The 15,309-nt window shown below is 37.5% G+C and overlaps 1 protein-coding gene across 2 annotated transcripts in view; it reads right to left on the minus strand.

Annotated features, from left to right (window-relative positions):
* Nucleotides 1-15,309, minus strand: part of LAMA4 (laminin subunit alpha 4) — a 211,411-nt gene that overhangs the window by 71,427 nt on the left and 124,675 nt on the right. For both annotated transcript variants that reach the window (XM_044676736.1, XM_044676735.1), the window contains exons 9-11: nucleotides 9,992-10,103; nucleotides 4,077-4,244; nucleotides 1,697-1,890 (exon numbers count right to left, since the gene is read on the minus strand). In XM_044676736.1, the coding sequence (XP_044532671.1) occupies nucleotides 1,697-1,890; nucleotides 4,077-4,244; nucleotides 9,992-10,103 (474 nt within the window). The remainder of the gene's footprint in view (nucleotides 1-1,696; nucleotides 1,891-4,076; nucleotides 4,245-9,991; nucleotides 10,104-15,309) is intronic.

Here is a 15,309-nt window from a genome sequence, read left to right on the forward strand (position 1 = left end):
GTTCAACCTGCTTCAGGCTCTATTCCATACGTGGGAGGAGTGGTGTGTCGATTTTGATAAGAAAGTATATGGGAAGTCAGTACAAAGGGAATTTCTATTCTTGACAATTATATTTTCTAAAGACCAGTTCCTAAATTTTAATATTGAAGCTTTATTCTACTGATAAAACCCCTAACTGACCATTTACAAAGAAATACACACATGCGCACACACACACACACACACACACGTGTGTGTGTGTGTATGTATATATATGTATATATATATATATATATATGTTTTTTTTTATAGTGATCAAGCCAAGTAAATTGTTAAGGAGGCACATGAGCAGGGTTCCTGTCATCCTTCTCTGTCAATCTCTGTTATTCACTGACTATTAAATCGTATCCAACTCTTCATGACTCTCTTTGGAATATTTCTGGTGAAGATACTGGAGTCATTTGCTATTTATTTTAAAGATGAGGAAACTGAAGCAAATTAAAAAAAATAGGGTTAAGTGACTTGCTTAGGATCACACAGCTACTAAGTGTCTGAGGCCAGAGTTGAACTGAGGAAAAGGAGTTTTCCTGACTCCAGAGCAATATTTTATCCGCTGTGCCACCTAGCTGTTTCTTCTGTCATTTATTTGGTATTATTCTCTGAGAACACATGAAATGTGCCACCCTAAAGGAATGTAAGGCTTTCAGATTTGCTTTGTAAAAGTCATGAAGTCAAATTTTGCTACAGTTAAAGCAAATTAATTTGAATTAATTAGAAAAAAATCTGGTCTATTTTAGTGAAGAGTCTTAACTGTGCTAGTCTTTCAAGACATGGAATTTTTCTGATTTAAGTATCTAAATGCTTCAAAAGAGGCTAATAAAGTGTTTCATAGTCACTTTGTGAGCACAAATTACTATGCCGTATAGATAATACATGGTAAGCAGCAGGTGAATGGAAGAGAGAGAAGAGAGAGGGACAGAGGAACAGAGATAGAGAAGAGAAAGAAAAAAGAGAGAGAGGAGAGAAAGACAAAGAGAGAGATAGAGAAAGAGAAGAGAAAGAGACAGACAGACAGAGACAGAAAGGAGAAAAAGAGAGAGACAGACAGAGACAGACAGAGACAGACAGACAGAAGGAAAGAGAGAGGTAGACCTGGAGTCAGAAAATCTTATTTTCATGAGCTCAAATCTGGCCTCAGACACTTAGTAGCTGTGTCACCTTGGACAAGTCACTTAACTCTGTACCTCAGTTTCCTCATCTATAAAATGAACTGGAGAAGAAAATGGCAAACCACTCTAATATCTTTGCCAAGAAAATCCCAAATAGGGTCACAAAAGGTCAGCTAAGACTGAAACTTATACACACATACACAAACACACACACATATGCATATCTATATGTATGCATACATATATATTTGCTTAGGAAGGAAAAGAAAAAAATGGACATTTGTAACATTACTAGTCATACATCTTTATAATATGATCTTATTTCAGTTTCATATATTCCTTCTTAATGGAACATCAGGTAGGTATGGGTTCATATAATTATATATATATATATGTGTGTGTGTGTGTGTGTGTGTGTGTGTATACAATGTGTATATATACAATATATGCATTCCTCATTGTACCTCATACAGCATATTTATTATATGGTGTATATATATATATTTTTTCTCTCTCCTACATATGCATACAATACAGTATATACATACTTCATTGTCCCGTTGTTTGACAGCATTGACCCTGTTCATGTCTTCAGCATCTCTGACACGGTCAAGAGACTCATCCAGTGACTCTTGAAGCTCTGACAACTTGGCATCATAATCATCAAGCTGCTCTAATACCACAGGAAATAGTGACCTTGTGTCATTGTGGAGCCGTTGCCAGTTTTCAGCGAGGGACAACACTGAGAAAAATAATAATAAGACACTGTTTGCTCCTTCCATTCTATCTAGTGCTTAGAAAAAAATAGAACTTAGAAGCATGTTTAGTCAAGAATCCTCTACAAAGCAAAGACTGGTCCAGTAATTTTTTGGTTATGGTTATGGTCCCTTGAGGTGTGGTATACCAGAAGACTATATTCAGTTCCTTCTGCTTCTGCAGAAGTCATGAAAAGCCATCGTCATTGTCACATTGGTTATTTTTGGTCTGTCCAAATCTTCCATAGTGATAGAGGCTGAGCTCAGATTCTTCTCTGGCTCGGTTTCAAGATTCATGTCCTTGATTCAAGCCATCCTTCATATCACTCTCAAACAAATCTTTCTCATTCATGAATGATCTCCTTGTGCCACCCCCCTAATCAATACCCTTCTGTCACTCTCTATTGCCTTCTAAGATAGCATTTTGCACTGATTTGAGTCATAAATCTACTACTTTCAGTGAACAAATCACTTAATCTGTGAGTCTCAGTTTACTCATTAGTAGGGATAATAATCTTTGGTGGTGCAGTGGTCTAGAGTAAGGAAGATCCATCTTCCTGAATTTAAATCTGGCCTCAGACACTTAGTAGCTATGTGACTCTGGGCAAGCAACTTAACCCTTTTTTGCCTCAGTTTCCTCATCTATAAAATGAGTTGGAGAAGGAAATGGCAAACCACCCCAGAATATCTGCCAAGAAAACCCTAGAAGGGATCATAAAAAGTTGGATGTGACTGAAAAAAGATTGAACAATAGAGGAATAATAACTGCTTTTCTCTTTGAGAAAAAAAAAATGTACACATTATCTATGTATTCCATTCCAGTGTTTTTTAATGAACTATGTTCCATCCCATTCATGCTTTGCATTGTATCTTACCACTTCAAATGTGGACAACAGATACATGTGCATTGTTAAATCAAAGAAAGTATTCTCTATGCTAGTGATGGTGAACCTTTCAAGGATCATGTGCTGTGCCTGCAACCCCCCCCCCCCCCACCCAAGACAGGGAAAGGACAAAGTGCTCCCATTGGGCTGTAGGGCAAAGGTGTAGATGAAGTTGAAAAATGCCCTCAGGTGCAGTGGAGAGGGGGAAGGAAGCGGCTCAGCCTGAGTGCCTCTGCCTTTCTAGTAACGAATTCTGGTAGGCAATGGTGCCTGTGTCCACAGAGAGGGCATAGGTTCTTTACTACCACTCCATGCATTTAGGAAAATTATAAATTATTTATTAAGGGTCTGGGGGATTCCCACCTCCCATCCTTGGGAATCCTCCACCTTCCCTCAGATTATTCCTCCTCTAGGTGTTCCAGGCTCTAAGTGGAGAAGACATGCGAAGATCCTCAGTGTGCCTGTAAGATGTTCCCTCCCGTGTCCTGTTTGTTTGACTTTCAAGGTTGTTCAGGTATTTGGATGTCCTTCTGCAACCTTGCAAGCTCTTATCAAAGGGGAGAAAGTCATAACATCCTTCAAGTTAGCTTGGATGCTCCCCACTTCCTTCAGGCTTGGAATGTCAGACAAGCCCTTAGCTTGGAGAAGGGCATTGAGCTGAAATCTACATTCTTTTTGGCAATATTTGCTAACTAGGAAAAAGTGAGGACCTCACTTAAATACTTAAAAAGTATTTCAAAGCACCATTTCTTACAACTACATCACTTGAACCCAGCTCCTCTGATGCTAGAGTAAATGTCATTATTGTATCATTCTGTTTTTGTTTAACTCCTCTCTTATGTACATATGTAAGTATATATACAGACATGCAGCATTTATATGGTACGTATGTATACATATGTATGTGTATGTGTATGTATCTATATCTTGTTGCAGCTATTTTTGGATATCCCTAATTCTTGTCCCTAAAAGCTTGTCAAATCCTGGGAAGTTTTCTTAAGTGAACTATCTTTCTCACAATGCCTCCCAAGCTGCTTTGCATGTCCTATATAGACACCTCCAAATGTCTGAGTTGGATTCAATTGAGTTGATCAAATAGCAGGTTGGCAAGGCTATTTCTGGTTCCACAGAATCCAAGACAATGAGTGGCCATTATAAATGGTATCTGTGCCTATCATTCTGCCTTGGAATGCCAGAGCTTGAGTACTTTTGCATGGAAAACTCTCTCTTCTCTAGGGCAGACCAGTAATCAAGCTCAAGGAGGGGGAGTCAGAGATATCAAAACTTACATTCCTGTGCTTCATCAGCCTCTTCATCCACAAGGTCCCTTTGAGTGAGGAATGGCTTTCGGCGTCTGATTTCTTCCAACATGTTCTCTGCTAACACAAGTTTTTCTGAGATTTCTTCTGGGCCAAGGTTCTGCTTGACTCCATAATATAGCATCTTGCTACTGATCTCTGAAAGAAAGAACAGATGTTTATTTTGGGTGTAAAGAAAAGTAGTAGGGAAAGCCTGCCTAGCTATTTTTGACATTGTGCTGTAGGAGTGCCAAAAGACCTCTGGGATTGTTAGTGATGGTTGGAACCCAGTGATGGTAGTGCAATGAGATCTTGATCCTGTTCCAGTGCCTTTTCCAGGGGCATCCACAAAGTGAATCACACAACTCAGGAAGTATCTCAATGAGTTCAACTGATACGAATAGGAATCCTCTTTACAACATTTTCTACAAGGAATCATCCAGGCTAAGCAAGAAAACCTAAAATGATGAGGAATAAATGTCTTCTCTGGGCAGCCAATTCTAGCATCAAAATTACCCATGCTCGTATGAGACAGGCCATAGCTTGCTTATTTATCAAAATAATAAAAAGGGATCCAGCATGGTCCAGCTACAGAGAGAATGAAAACAGAGTTAACTGCTCTTTCCATAGTCAGTCATGCTATTTATAAATTGGAACTGAAGGAATGAAAAATTTGCATGACGTCTATCCACTGTTTTTCTGCAGTGGGCCAAGACCGTTAATATTTGAGATATACTAATCAGGCAATGCTAATCAGCACTTTCTGTGAAATACAAATATATGGAAAAATATTCTGATATGCTGTGTAATTTATGTGGTGTCTTTCCACACTCCAATCTATCCTCCATTCAGCTGCCAAACTGATATTTCTAAACAATAGTTCTGATATCCCTTAATTACTCCCCTACTGGAGAAGTTTTCAGAGTTTCCCATCGCCATTGGGAGAAGATACACACTAAACCGTTTGACATTTAAAGGTCTACACAGTCTGACTGGTGTCACAGTGGATAGACTTCTAGCCTTGGCATCAGGAAGCCCTGAATTAGAACATAGGCTCAGATACTAAGTGTATAACTAAGGGTGTAACCCTGGGCAAGTCACTTAGCCTCAGTTTGCCCGTTTCTTCATCTGTAAAATGGGGATAATAACAGCATCTATCTCTCAGGGTTGTTGTGGGGAGTCAAATCAGATAATATTTATAATGTGCTCTGCATAGTGCCTGGCACATATTCACCACTGTACAAATGCTAGCTATTATTATGATTACCACCTTTTCAGGCCAATTACATACTACTCTCTCACTATACTCAAAGCAGACTGGCCTACTTTCTCTTCCCTTATGCAATGTTTCCTTTCCCTCCTTTGGGCCTTTGCATAGGCTGTGTCTCATGCCAAATGCCTTCCTGCCTCACCTTTGCCTCTTGGAATCTCTAATTTCCTTCCACAGTCAGCTCTGCTTGAGTACCATTTCCATTAAGAGACTTTTCCTGATTACCCTAAGTGTTAGCATTATCCTTCAAAAATCATTGTGAACATAGTTAGGACTTCTGGGTCCATATTTTATTTCTTCCTAGTAGATTGTAGAGAAAAAGCTTTTTCAGGTATAGGGTTGGACTAGAATGCTTCCAGGGCATTTAGAGACAGCTAGATAGCACACTAGATAAAGTGATGGGCTTAGAGTAAGTCAATCAGTCAAGATCACTAATTAAGCCCTGATTATGTGCCAGACAACTGTTTTAAGTACTCAGGAAGATTTGGGTTTGATATTCTGCCTCAGACCTCTGACCTTGGGAAAGTCACTTAATTTTTCTGAACCTCAATTTACTCATTTGTAAAATGAGAGGGTTAGCTTCAAAAATCCTTCCCAGTTTTAGATTGATGATCTTTCTGACATTGTATTTTAAGCTACCTTCTATAGACTGAAATCATGGTAGAATGCCACAGACCATAAAATGCTTGAGTTGAAAGGGACCTTGGAGGTCATCTAGTCTAACACTCTCATTTTACAGATGAGAAAACTAAAACCTTCAAAAGATTAAATGACTTTATCAAGGTCACATAGATGGTTAATGTCAGACTTGAGCCTCTTGACTCCCAAGCCAGTACACCATGCTCTGTGATTGCCATCTCTTTCCAGAATAGATATCAGGGAAAGCCAAAACATAAATAAAATGGTCTCTGGGCTTTATTGTGATTGATGTGGTTGGCGAGGGGTGATGGGTAAACAAACACTATAGTCTCATAAATCAGCCTTAGATCAGGGAACTGGGCTGGATGTGAATAATAGCTCACATGTCCCCACCAGTTATTTTATAGACTGTTAGTCACAGGGAATGTCGCCGCAGATTCCATAAAGCATTCATATATTCTGGAGGAGGGAAAGAAAAACAGAGATGAAGAGACTTTTAGGGCAAGAATGGTTACTGAGAAAGCTATGAGGATATAAGGAAATGTGGGAACAGAGAAGGTTTATACCATCGCTGAGATTAATATTCAAAATATCCACATTTTGGAGCAAATGTTGCCAAAGAAAGAATGTCATCCTTGAATAAAAGCATTTGTATCATGGGAAATGAACTATATCAGGGAAGCAAGAAGAGTACTCAGCTCTAAGATATTCTGTAGCTAATTATCTCTGACTTTTTTTTGTATCAATTTTGACATTAGAACACAAAGAAGCAACATGTACTAGTGTTTTTGCTTTTAGTGTTTTTAGGGAAGAGTATTGGGTGGGCGGCAGTTTGATGATTTTGAGATAAATTATCCAGTCCCTCTGAGCCTTAATTTCTATGACTTTAAAATGAGGTTGGACTAAATGACTTTTCATGTTCTCCCCAGCTCCAAATTTATGTTCTAGCTTTTAGTCCATTTATAAATAGTAATGATAATAATAATAATAATAGCTAGCATTTATATTGTGCCTTATGATCTACAAAGTGCTTTACAAATATCATTTGCACTTTATCCTTTCAATTCTGGAAAGTAGGCGTTATCATCCCCTTTTTACATGTAAGAAAACTAAAGCAGAGTTTAAGTGACTTGACTATGGTCATACAACTAGTAAATAATGGAGGCCAGATTTGAATTTAGTAATTCAGTAAGATGAGTTTTTCTGACTCCAGGCTTGGCACCATATCCACTTTTTCATCTAGCTGCTCCAAACTTATCCTTATTTTTTTTCCTGCCCTCACCTGCTTCAGTGTGTCTGGCTCTACTTACCTTTAACCCAACACTTAAGAAGTATTTAAGTGCTCACTATGGTGGGTACCATGCTTGGTACTGGAGATATAAAACCAAGAAATTGACAATGGCTGCTCTTGAGGAACATATGCATATTATAGAAACTCATATCTGAATGCTTTAAAAAAAAATCCTTACCTTTTCTCTTAGAATTAATACCGTGTATTGGTTCCAAGGCAGAAGAGCAGTAAGGGCTAGGTAATGGGGGTGAAATGATAGGAAGTATCTGAGGCCAGATTTGAACCTAGGATCTCCCATCTCTAGGTCTAGCTCTCAATCCACTTACCCACTTAGCTGCCCCATATCTGAATATTCTAACAAGAGAGATGACATATTTATAAGTTAGTCTATAAAGGATAAATATAAAGCTGGAAGCAGCTAGAAAGGCTTCATATAGAAGGTAGAGTTTGAGCTAAGGTTAGAAGGAAGTATGGCATCCTAGAAAACAGGAGAGGGAGAAGGGCATTCCAGGAGTGGGAGGAGAGCCACTGAAAGTACAGAGACAGGAGTTAAAAAGTGCTATGTGTGAGGAACAGCCTGGTGCCTCCTTTGTCTGGATTTGTAAAAAGAGAGTAATAATGTATGAGGAGCCTAGGAAGATAGGTTGGGGTCAAGTTGAAAAGAGTTTTAAAAATCAAACAGGAGTTTATATTTGAAATACAAGGCAATAGGGATTCATTGAGCAGTGGAGTGGTTGGACTTGTGCTTGCAATATGCAAATCATCGCTTTGACAACAGTGTGGAGCATTTATTAGAGAGAGGGGAGACTGAGAAGAAAGACCAGTTAGGAGGCTATTGCAATAGTCTAAGGGATGAGGGCCTTTATTTTATATTTTTATTATTTATTATTATTAACGAATCCCCAACTTATTAATGAACCCCCAAACGTCTTCTTTTCCTCTGCATTTTTAATAGATTATTACTTATTTTAAAAACACTGTGCGGAACAGAAAATACAATTTTTCTCTGTAATTGTAAAATCTGAGCCAGGAAGGAGAGATTTAAAATAATTTTCATTTGTTTTTAATGTAATAAGCATCCAAAGAAATGTGGCAGGTGTTTAGATTATAGCTTTATATATCCATTGGACTAAGATGTATGTGTGATATCGTAGAATAAAGACCATTATCTCCTACTTTTTTCCCCTTTACTTTGATTTGCTTTGAAATACAGTTTTCCCATCTGTTTCCTACAGGGAAAAATAATAATCCTTGAAAATGTGAAAAAAAAAAAAAACAAAACCCAACCCAGGGCAGCTAGGTAGCACAGTGGATAAAGCACCAGGCCTAGAGTCAGAAAGACCAACCAATTCTTAGCTGGGTGACCCTGGGCAAGTCACTTAATCTAGATTATGTTACAGGTACTTTTTGCCAGATTTGGGAGATTTTGAAATTGTTGCATGCCTTGCCCTAAGTGCCAGTTATCATGCTAAGAGCTTGACAGTTTGTATCAACCAGTTTCCTTCCATTCATTCTTGACACTATTTTCTGGATAGATGTTGAAGAGGGATGGGTTACTTTTCCTCTACCTTTGCACTTCTGTGATATCAAGGCATCATAACTTCCTCTCCTGGGGATGGGGGATGTATGGTGGCATTCCATTTCTCTGAACTGACTGAAAAGCAAATCATTCTGAACATTTCTTTCTGAAAAACATCAGCTATTAAATACGGTTATATGTTATGAAACCCCCAAAGGAATCAGATTTCAACTTGAGATTTGATTTCCTCTAAGGCTAGACTTATGCTGAATGTTTAGGTTTTTCTTCCTTTTTTCATTTTATGCCTAGAAATGGAGAAGGTAGGACTTTGTAGGTGGGCTTACTTAGGAGTGATTTTGAGAAACTGAAGGCATGCAGGGCATTGTCTCGTCTCATCTAAAGTACATTTTCTCCCATAACTTAGCTGGAATTTTCTGATTTACTGATTGCTTCCAATTTGGACTTTTCCCTTTTTTCTTTTTTTTTCCTTCTTAGTTTCATTCCAGTAGAAAAGTAGGAATTGAAAATAATTGGAAGATCCACGTGTTCCATTCTGCAAAAGTGCAGTAGGAATCCTCTGTATGGGGTATAGGATAAGGTGTTTAAGGGAAGGCATTTACTATCTAACTGCCAGTGTTGTCTCAACATTGTAGACTTGGGTAATTGATTTCTGCTTCTGTGAAGAAAAATTTTATTTTTTGGATTTAACTTTAAGAGAGCTCTCAGCAGGAAAGATTACTAGAGAAAAAAAAATCTCAGGTTGAAGTGAGGCTGATATTCTGGCTCAAGGTTTATTGGAACTCATTAGAAATGGAAATTCAAATATTATATTTTGAGAATAAGGATTTGAACCTCAGAAACCAGCAAATACTAAAATTTAAGGTCTGATTCATTGTTCTGTTGAATGTCTAGACAAAATAATGGTGAAAAATGTTAATAATACAGATTAAATTTAAAAGTGTGTCAGCAAAATATTCTCTATCCCCCCCCCCCAAAGCCAGTTGTTAAATATTTTACCAGCATACCTTGCTCTGGCCCCATGGGTCTTCTTTAAGAAAAGGATTTTTTCATGAAAGTAATGAATAACATTATATTAGATAAGTTCAGAGCTGTGCTATTGATACAGCACTATTATTTCACTGACGAAATAAGTATTGATAAGTTGAACCAGAGGAGAACATATTTACCTTGGATCTTATCCCTCATATTGTGGGCATCTTCTACAAGTTGGGTTGCATAGTTAATGGTATCCATAGTTTCCTGCTGAACCAGCCGACTTTTTTTTGAAGCTTGATTTTCCTAAGAATAATTCATATAAAACAAAAAATTAAATCTGTGAGCTTGGGCCTTTGTTTGTTTGTTTGTGTGTGTGTGTGTGTGTGTGTGTGTGTGTGTGTGTGTGTGTGTGATGAACATTCACTTCCCTAGAATACAGAAGTCCAGTTAGCATATAAAATGATCCACAAAGACATACATGAAAACTAAGGTGATTACCAATTCGAGAATCATAAACAACTTCAAATCAGATCAGGTCTCTATAGCTTCACTGAAATAAATGGAAGGCTATCTGGACTGTTAATTCTATTTAAAAAAAATTTGTTATATTAAAATTCCCAGGTATCTCCCTTCTATCTCCCTCCTCTCTGTGCATTGGAGAAGAAATCATTTGACAAAAATATATATGTATATATGAAATCATGTCTTGCTTGTTTCTGTTTATTAGTTCTGTCCCTGGAGGTAGACATATAAAAGTCATTCTTCAAATAATATTTTTGTTGCCATATATAATATCCTTTTGGTTGTGCTCACTTCACTCTTCACAATTTTATATAAATCCATTTAAAAATTAAACTGTTTGTCATTAATTAATTAGTATTTAAGTCTAGTACTTTACCTCTGATAATTGTTTCCTAATTATTCTACATATAGCTTATTTGTATATATTTGTTAAATTATGAGGTCTATGAGGATAGGGACTATATATTTTGCTACTTTTTTGTACTTTTTGCTTAGCATGGTGCCTGGCACATAATAGGTACTTAATAAAGGATTATTAAGATTAATTGATGTCATAATAAATGATTATTAAGATTAATTGATGTCATTTGCCTAATATCTTCTGGTTTACTGACTTGTAATCATTCAGATTTATTGATCAATATAGTGAATAAAGAATTTAGGGTTCCAAAGAGGGAGCAGACAGGTAGCATAGTGGATAGAGTGCTTGGCCAGGAGTGGGGAGGTCTTGGGTTCAAATGTGACCTTAGATACTTCTTAGTTGTGTGTTTGTGACCCTGGGCAAATCCCTTAACCCCCATTGCCTGGCCCCTGCCAATCTCTGTTGTAGAACTGATACTAGACAGAAGGTAAGGTTTTTTTTTTTTTTATCCTTTCTTTCTGTCTTAGAATCAATACTGTATATTAGTTCCAAGGCAGAATAGTTGTAAGGGCAAGGCAATGGGGATTAAGTGACTTGCCTAGGGTTACACAGCCAGAAAATGTCTGAGACCAGATTTGAACTTAGGACCTCCCATCTCTAGGTCTGGTTCTCAGTCCACCTAGCTGCCCCCTAGAAGATGTTTTTTTAAAAAAATAAAAATAAAAAAAAATGGGGGCAGCTGGGTCACTCAGTGAATTGAGAGCAAGGCCTAGAGACAGGAGGTCTGAGGTTCAAATCTGGCCTTGGATACTTCCTGGATGTGTGACCTTGGGCAAGTCACTTAACCCCCATTGCCTAGTCCTTGTGATTATACTGCCTTGGAACCAGTACACAGTATTGATTCTAAGACAGAAGGTAAGGGTTTAAAAAAAATAATAATAAAATTTCAGAGAAGAGCGAGATGGAGTGAGGCCAATTAACAGTGGAGCAGCCTTAAGATCCCCCACATGGCCTGTTGTTCCTGGGTCGTCCAACCACTGTTGTAACTGAATTATGGCAGAGATTTCAAGGATTATACTCACTGGGCTAAATACTGTTTTCAGCACTTCATTCCAAATTCCTATGAACACTGATGATACTTGTGTACAAATAACTACTCAAGCAGATTTGGCTCTGAGTGAATAGAGTTCTCTTCTGAACAGTTAATTCCATTCTCTCCACTTGGGATTTTCTCTTTAAGAGCTTCAGAATATTATTTGTCAAAATCAAGTGTGTGTGTGTGTGTGTGTGTGTGTGTGTGTGTGTGTGTGTGTGTGTGTTTTGGGGGGAGCCGGGATGGGGTTGGGAGGAGTGTCTGGAGAGGGGAGTTTAAGAAGTTGAGCCCAGGAAATGGAAATCTTTCAAGGTCTGAACATTTTACTTTGTGTTTTGTGCACATTGTGTGTGGATGGCATTCACTTCTATTCTGTATTGGAAACACTGACTCCTGGAGTGTATTTAAAAAAGGACAAGGAAGGATTCTGTTTGGTCTGCCATTTACTTTGTTTTCTTGACCTGCTGTGAAACATAGTTCTGTTTTCTAATACCAAACAGGTTGCAGAACCTGAAAGAGGTGCAAGATAAAACCACTGCCCTGGTATCCATGAGTTGTTTTCAGTTATGTTTGACTCTTCATGACCCCATTTGGGGTTTTCTTGGCAAAGATCTTGGAGTGAGTTATCATTTCCTCCTTCAACTCATTTTACAGATGAGGAAGCTGAGGTCAAAAGGGTGAAGTGACTTGCCTAGGGTCACTTAGCTAGTAAATTTCTGAGTATCAATAATAATTGATGTTTATACGAGAGACAGTATTGTATAAATAGAAATTTTGTACCTTTGAACTACATCTCCCAGCATCCCTTTCCTCTTTCGTCCCCAAGTTGCATGCTTACATTGTTTGCATGGCTGGGAAAGCTGTCTTTCTTTACTGAGGCTTTTTTCTTTACTTCAAGTTATTATTAATAAACCTTATAAAACATAATATTTGAATATTAAATTTAATCTTATAGCATGATGTAGTGGATGGATAGGTGGCTTTGATGCCAGGAGATCTGGGTTCAGGTTTTGCTTCTGACACATGTTAGCTGTACAACATTGGTTAAACCGCTTAAACTCTCAGTTCCCTAGCCAAATCCCTAAGATTACAAATTGCTAACCACTATTAGCTGTGTGATCCTAAGAAAGTCACTTAACTCTGCTTGCCTCAGTTTCCTCATTTGTAAAATGAGCTGGAGAAGGAAATGATTAACCACTCCAGTATCTTTGCCAAGAAAATCCCAAATATTGCAATGAAGAGTCAGACATGACTGAAAAACAAGTGAACTGAGAGTAGTTAGGAGTTTCCTTACCTGAGAATTTTATGCATAACAGGGATTGGCAAATTGTACCCTGAGGGTCAAATCAACCCACCATCAGTTTTTGTACAGCTCACAAACTAAGGATGGTTTTTACATTTTAAAATACAAAATTCTCTGCCTCATACCAATTAAATAGCAGATCTACTCCCTATCTTAACCCCTAAGGTTTATTAAGGAATTTAAAGTTTGCAAAATGCTTATAATTGCTATATCACATTTGAGCCTTACAACTGTCTTTAGAGTTAGATATTATTATTATCCTCACTTTACAAGTGAGGAAACTGAGGGTCCGAGCCACTAAATAATCTGCTTATAGTCACACAACTAGTAAGTAACAGAAGTAGGAATTAGAACCCATGTGTTTCTCAGTTTTCTCCCTCTTTCTCCCTCTTTCCACTATATCATATTGCCTTTCATTCAGAAGAAAGCTGAAATCAGTGAGTATCAAGGGAAGTGGTGGCTTCATCATAATCTCCATAGTTTGGTGGGAGAAATGGCAGAATATTTTGCCATCCTGCCTTTTTTTCCCCACTGAAACCTTTTTTTTTTTGCCCTATTTGCTTTGATGAGGCTTAATTCTTTCCGATTCAATAACTTGGTTAAATTCAATAAATATTTATTAAGCACCTACTATATGCTAGGTATTGGGCTAAGGGCTTGGGATACTGAGAAAGTCTGGGGAAATAAGAAGACAGGAGAGGCATCAAAGCAAATCATAGCTGAGGATTTTATGTAATTTAGGCCATTCAGGGTTAATTTAGAATAGTTGCTCATCTCATATAGAGTCTTTTACTTTAAAAATGCTTTTCTTAAACCACCCTTTGAAGTTAGTAATGAAATATTTATTACCATAATTTTAAATGCCAGGAAACTCTGTCTTAGAGGGGTTAAATGATTTGCCTAAGGTCATGTGGCTAGGAAGTCCTGGAGCTAGGATTTGAACCCAAAGTTTTTGTTTCTAAATCTAGAACTTTCCCCATGAGATTATGTGTGCTGCTTAGGGTACAGAGAAGTTACGTAATTTGTATAAAGTAGTTAAATGTCAGAGTATAATGTGAAAAATCTCCCCAATAAATGTTTTATTTTTTGTCTTTGAATCTAACATCCTCACAGTGCCTGGGATATGGTAGGCACTTAATGCATTTAAAATTGAGCTGGATTTATGCTACTTTCTAGATATACTGGTATTCTGTGACTTCCAGGGTCGAGGTTCCATGGTGGAGATTTCATGAAAAAGTATCCAAAGGATATCATATTCTAGAGTATTTTGGTTCCCCGCCCTCTAAACCAGCTGGGCAGCTAAGTGGCACAGAAGATAGGGTGCTAGAACTGAAGACAGGAAGCTGACTTCAAATGTGAACTCAGACACTTACTAGCTATGTGACCTTGGGCAAGTCACTTAACTCTGTTTGTCTCAGTGTCCTCATCTGTAAAATGAGCTGAAGTAGGAAATGGTGAGCCACTCCAGTATCTTTGTGAAGAAAACCCCAAACACGGTCACAAAAAGTTAGATATGACTGAACAGCAACAACAGCTACTTTGTTTAACCTAATATATTTGATGAAATGATCCTCTTAGTCTTTATTTTCTTTTGGGTCCTTGTCCTTGTTCCAATTATTAGAAAGTACTTTTATCCAATACCAAAGTAAAAGTAATAAAATTTACCCTTAAATTACCTTTTCTTTTAACCTATTCAATTTTAAATATTGATTCAAATTATAGAAATTTTGCTCACAATTTGAACTTGCCACGGTTTGTAAGGCATGATGTCTACTTTCTTGGTTTTGAGAAATCTTCTTGTGGAAAAACCTCCATCTCTATCATCCTTGAATTAGGCATCTTAAATTTTTTCATATGATTCAAACAAAAATGGTGAGAAATGATTGCTGCAATCCATGGCTTAGCCCCTCTTACAAGTAAACATTTTCATTTAGAAAAGCACAAGAGGGCACTGCAACCTCTTTTTTTCATTAGTTAAACATCAGTAAAAGAGGAAAAAATATAAAAAATATTGATCACTCACATTATAGCATCTGAATAAAACAGATTTGAGTTTAATTGGAAGGTGTAATTATTGGATGCAATACGGAGTGATCATTTATTTGAATCGTCTTTGCTTTTTCTCATTTCTTGATGAACATGTTCTAATGCCCAAGGTAAAGAAGAAATGGAGCACCTAGTTGCCCTTCATGAGTTCATGTCACCTGGCCCAGATAAATTAGTATTTTAC

The sequence above is a fragment of the Gracilinanus agilis genome, chromosome 4, assembly GCF_016433145.1.
Source record: "Gracilinanus agilis isolate LMUSP501 chromosome 4, AgileGrace, whole genome shotgun sequence".
NCBI lineage: Eukaryota > Metazoa > Chordata > Mammalia > Didelphimorphia > Didelphidae > Gracilinanus > Gracilinanus agilis.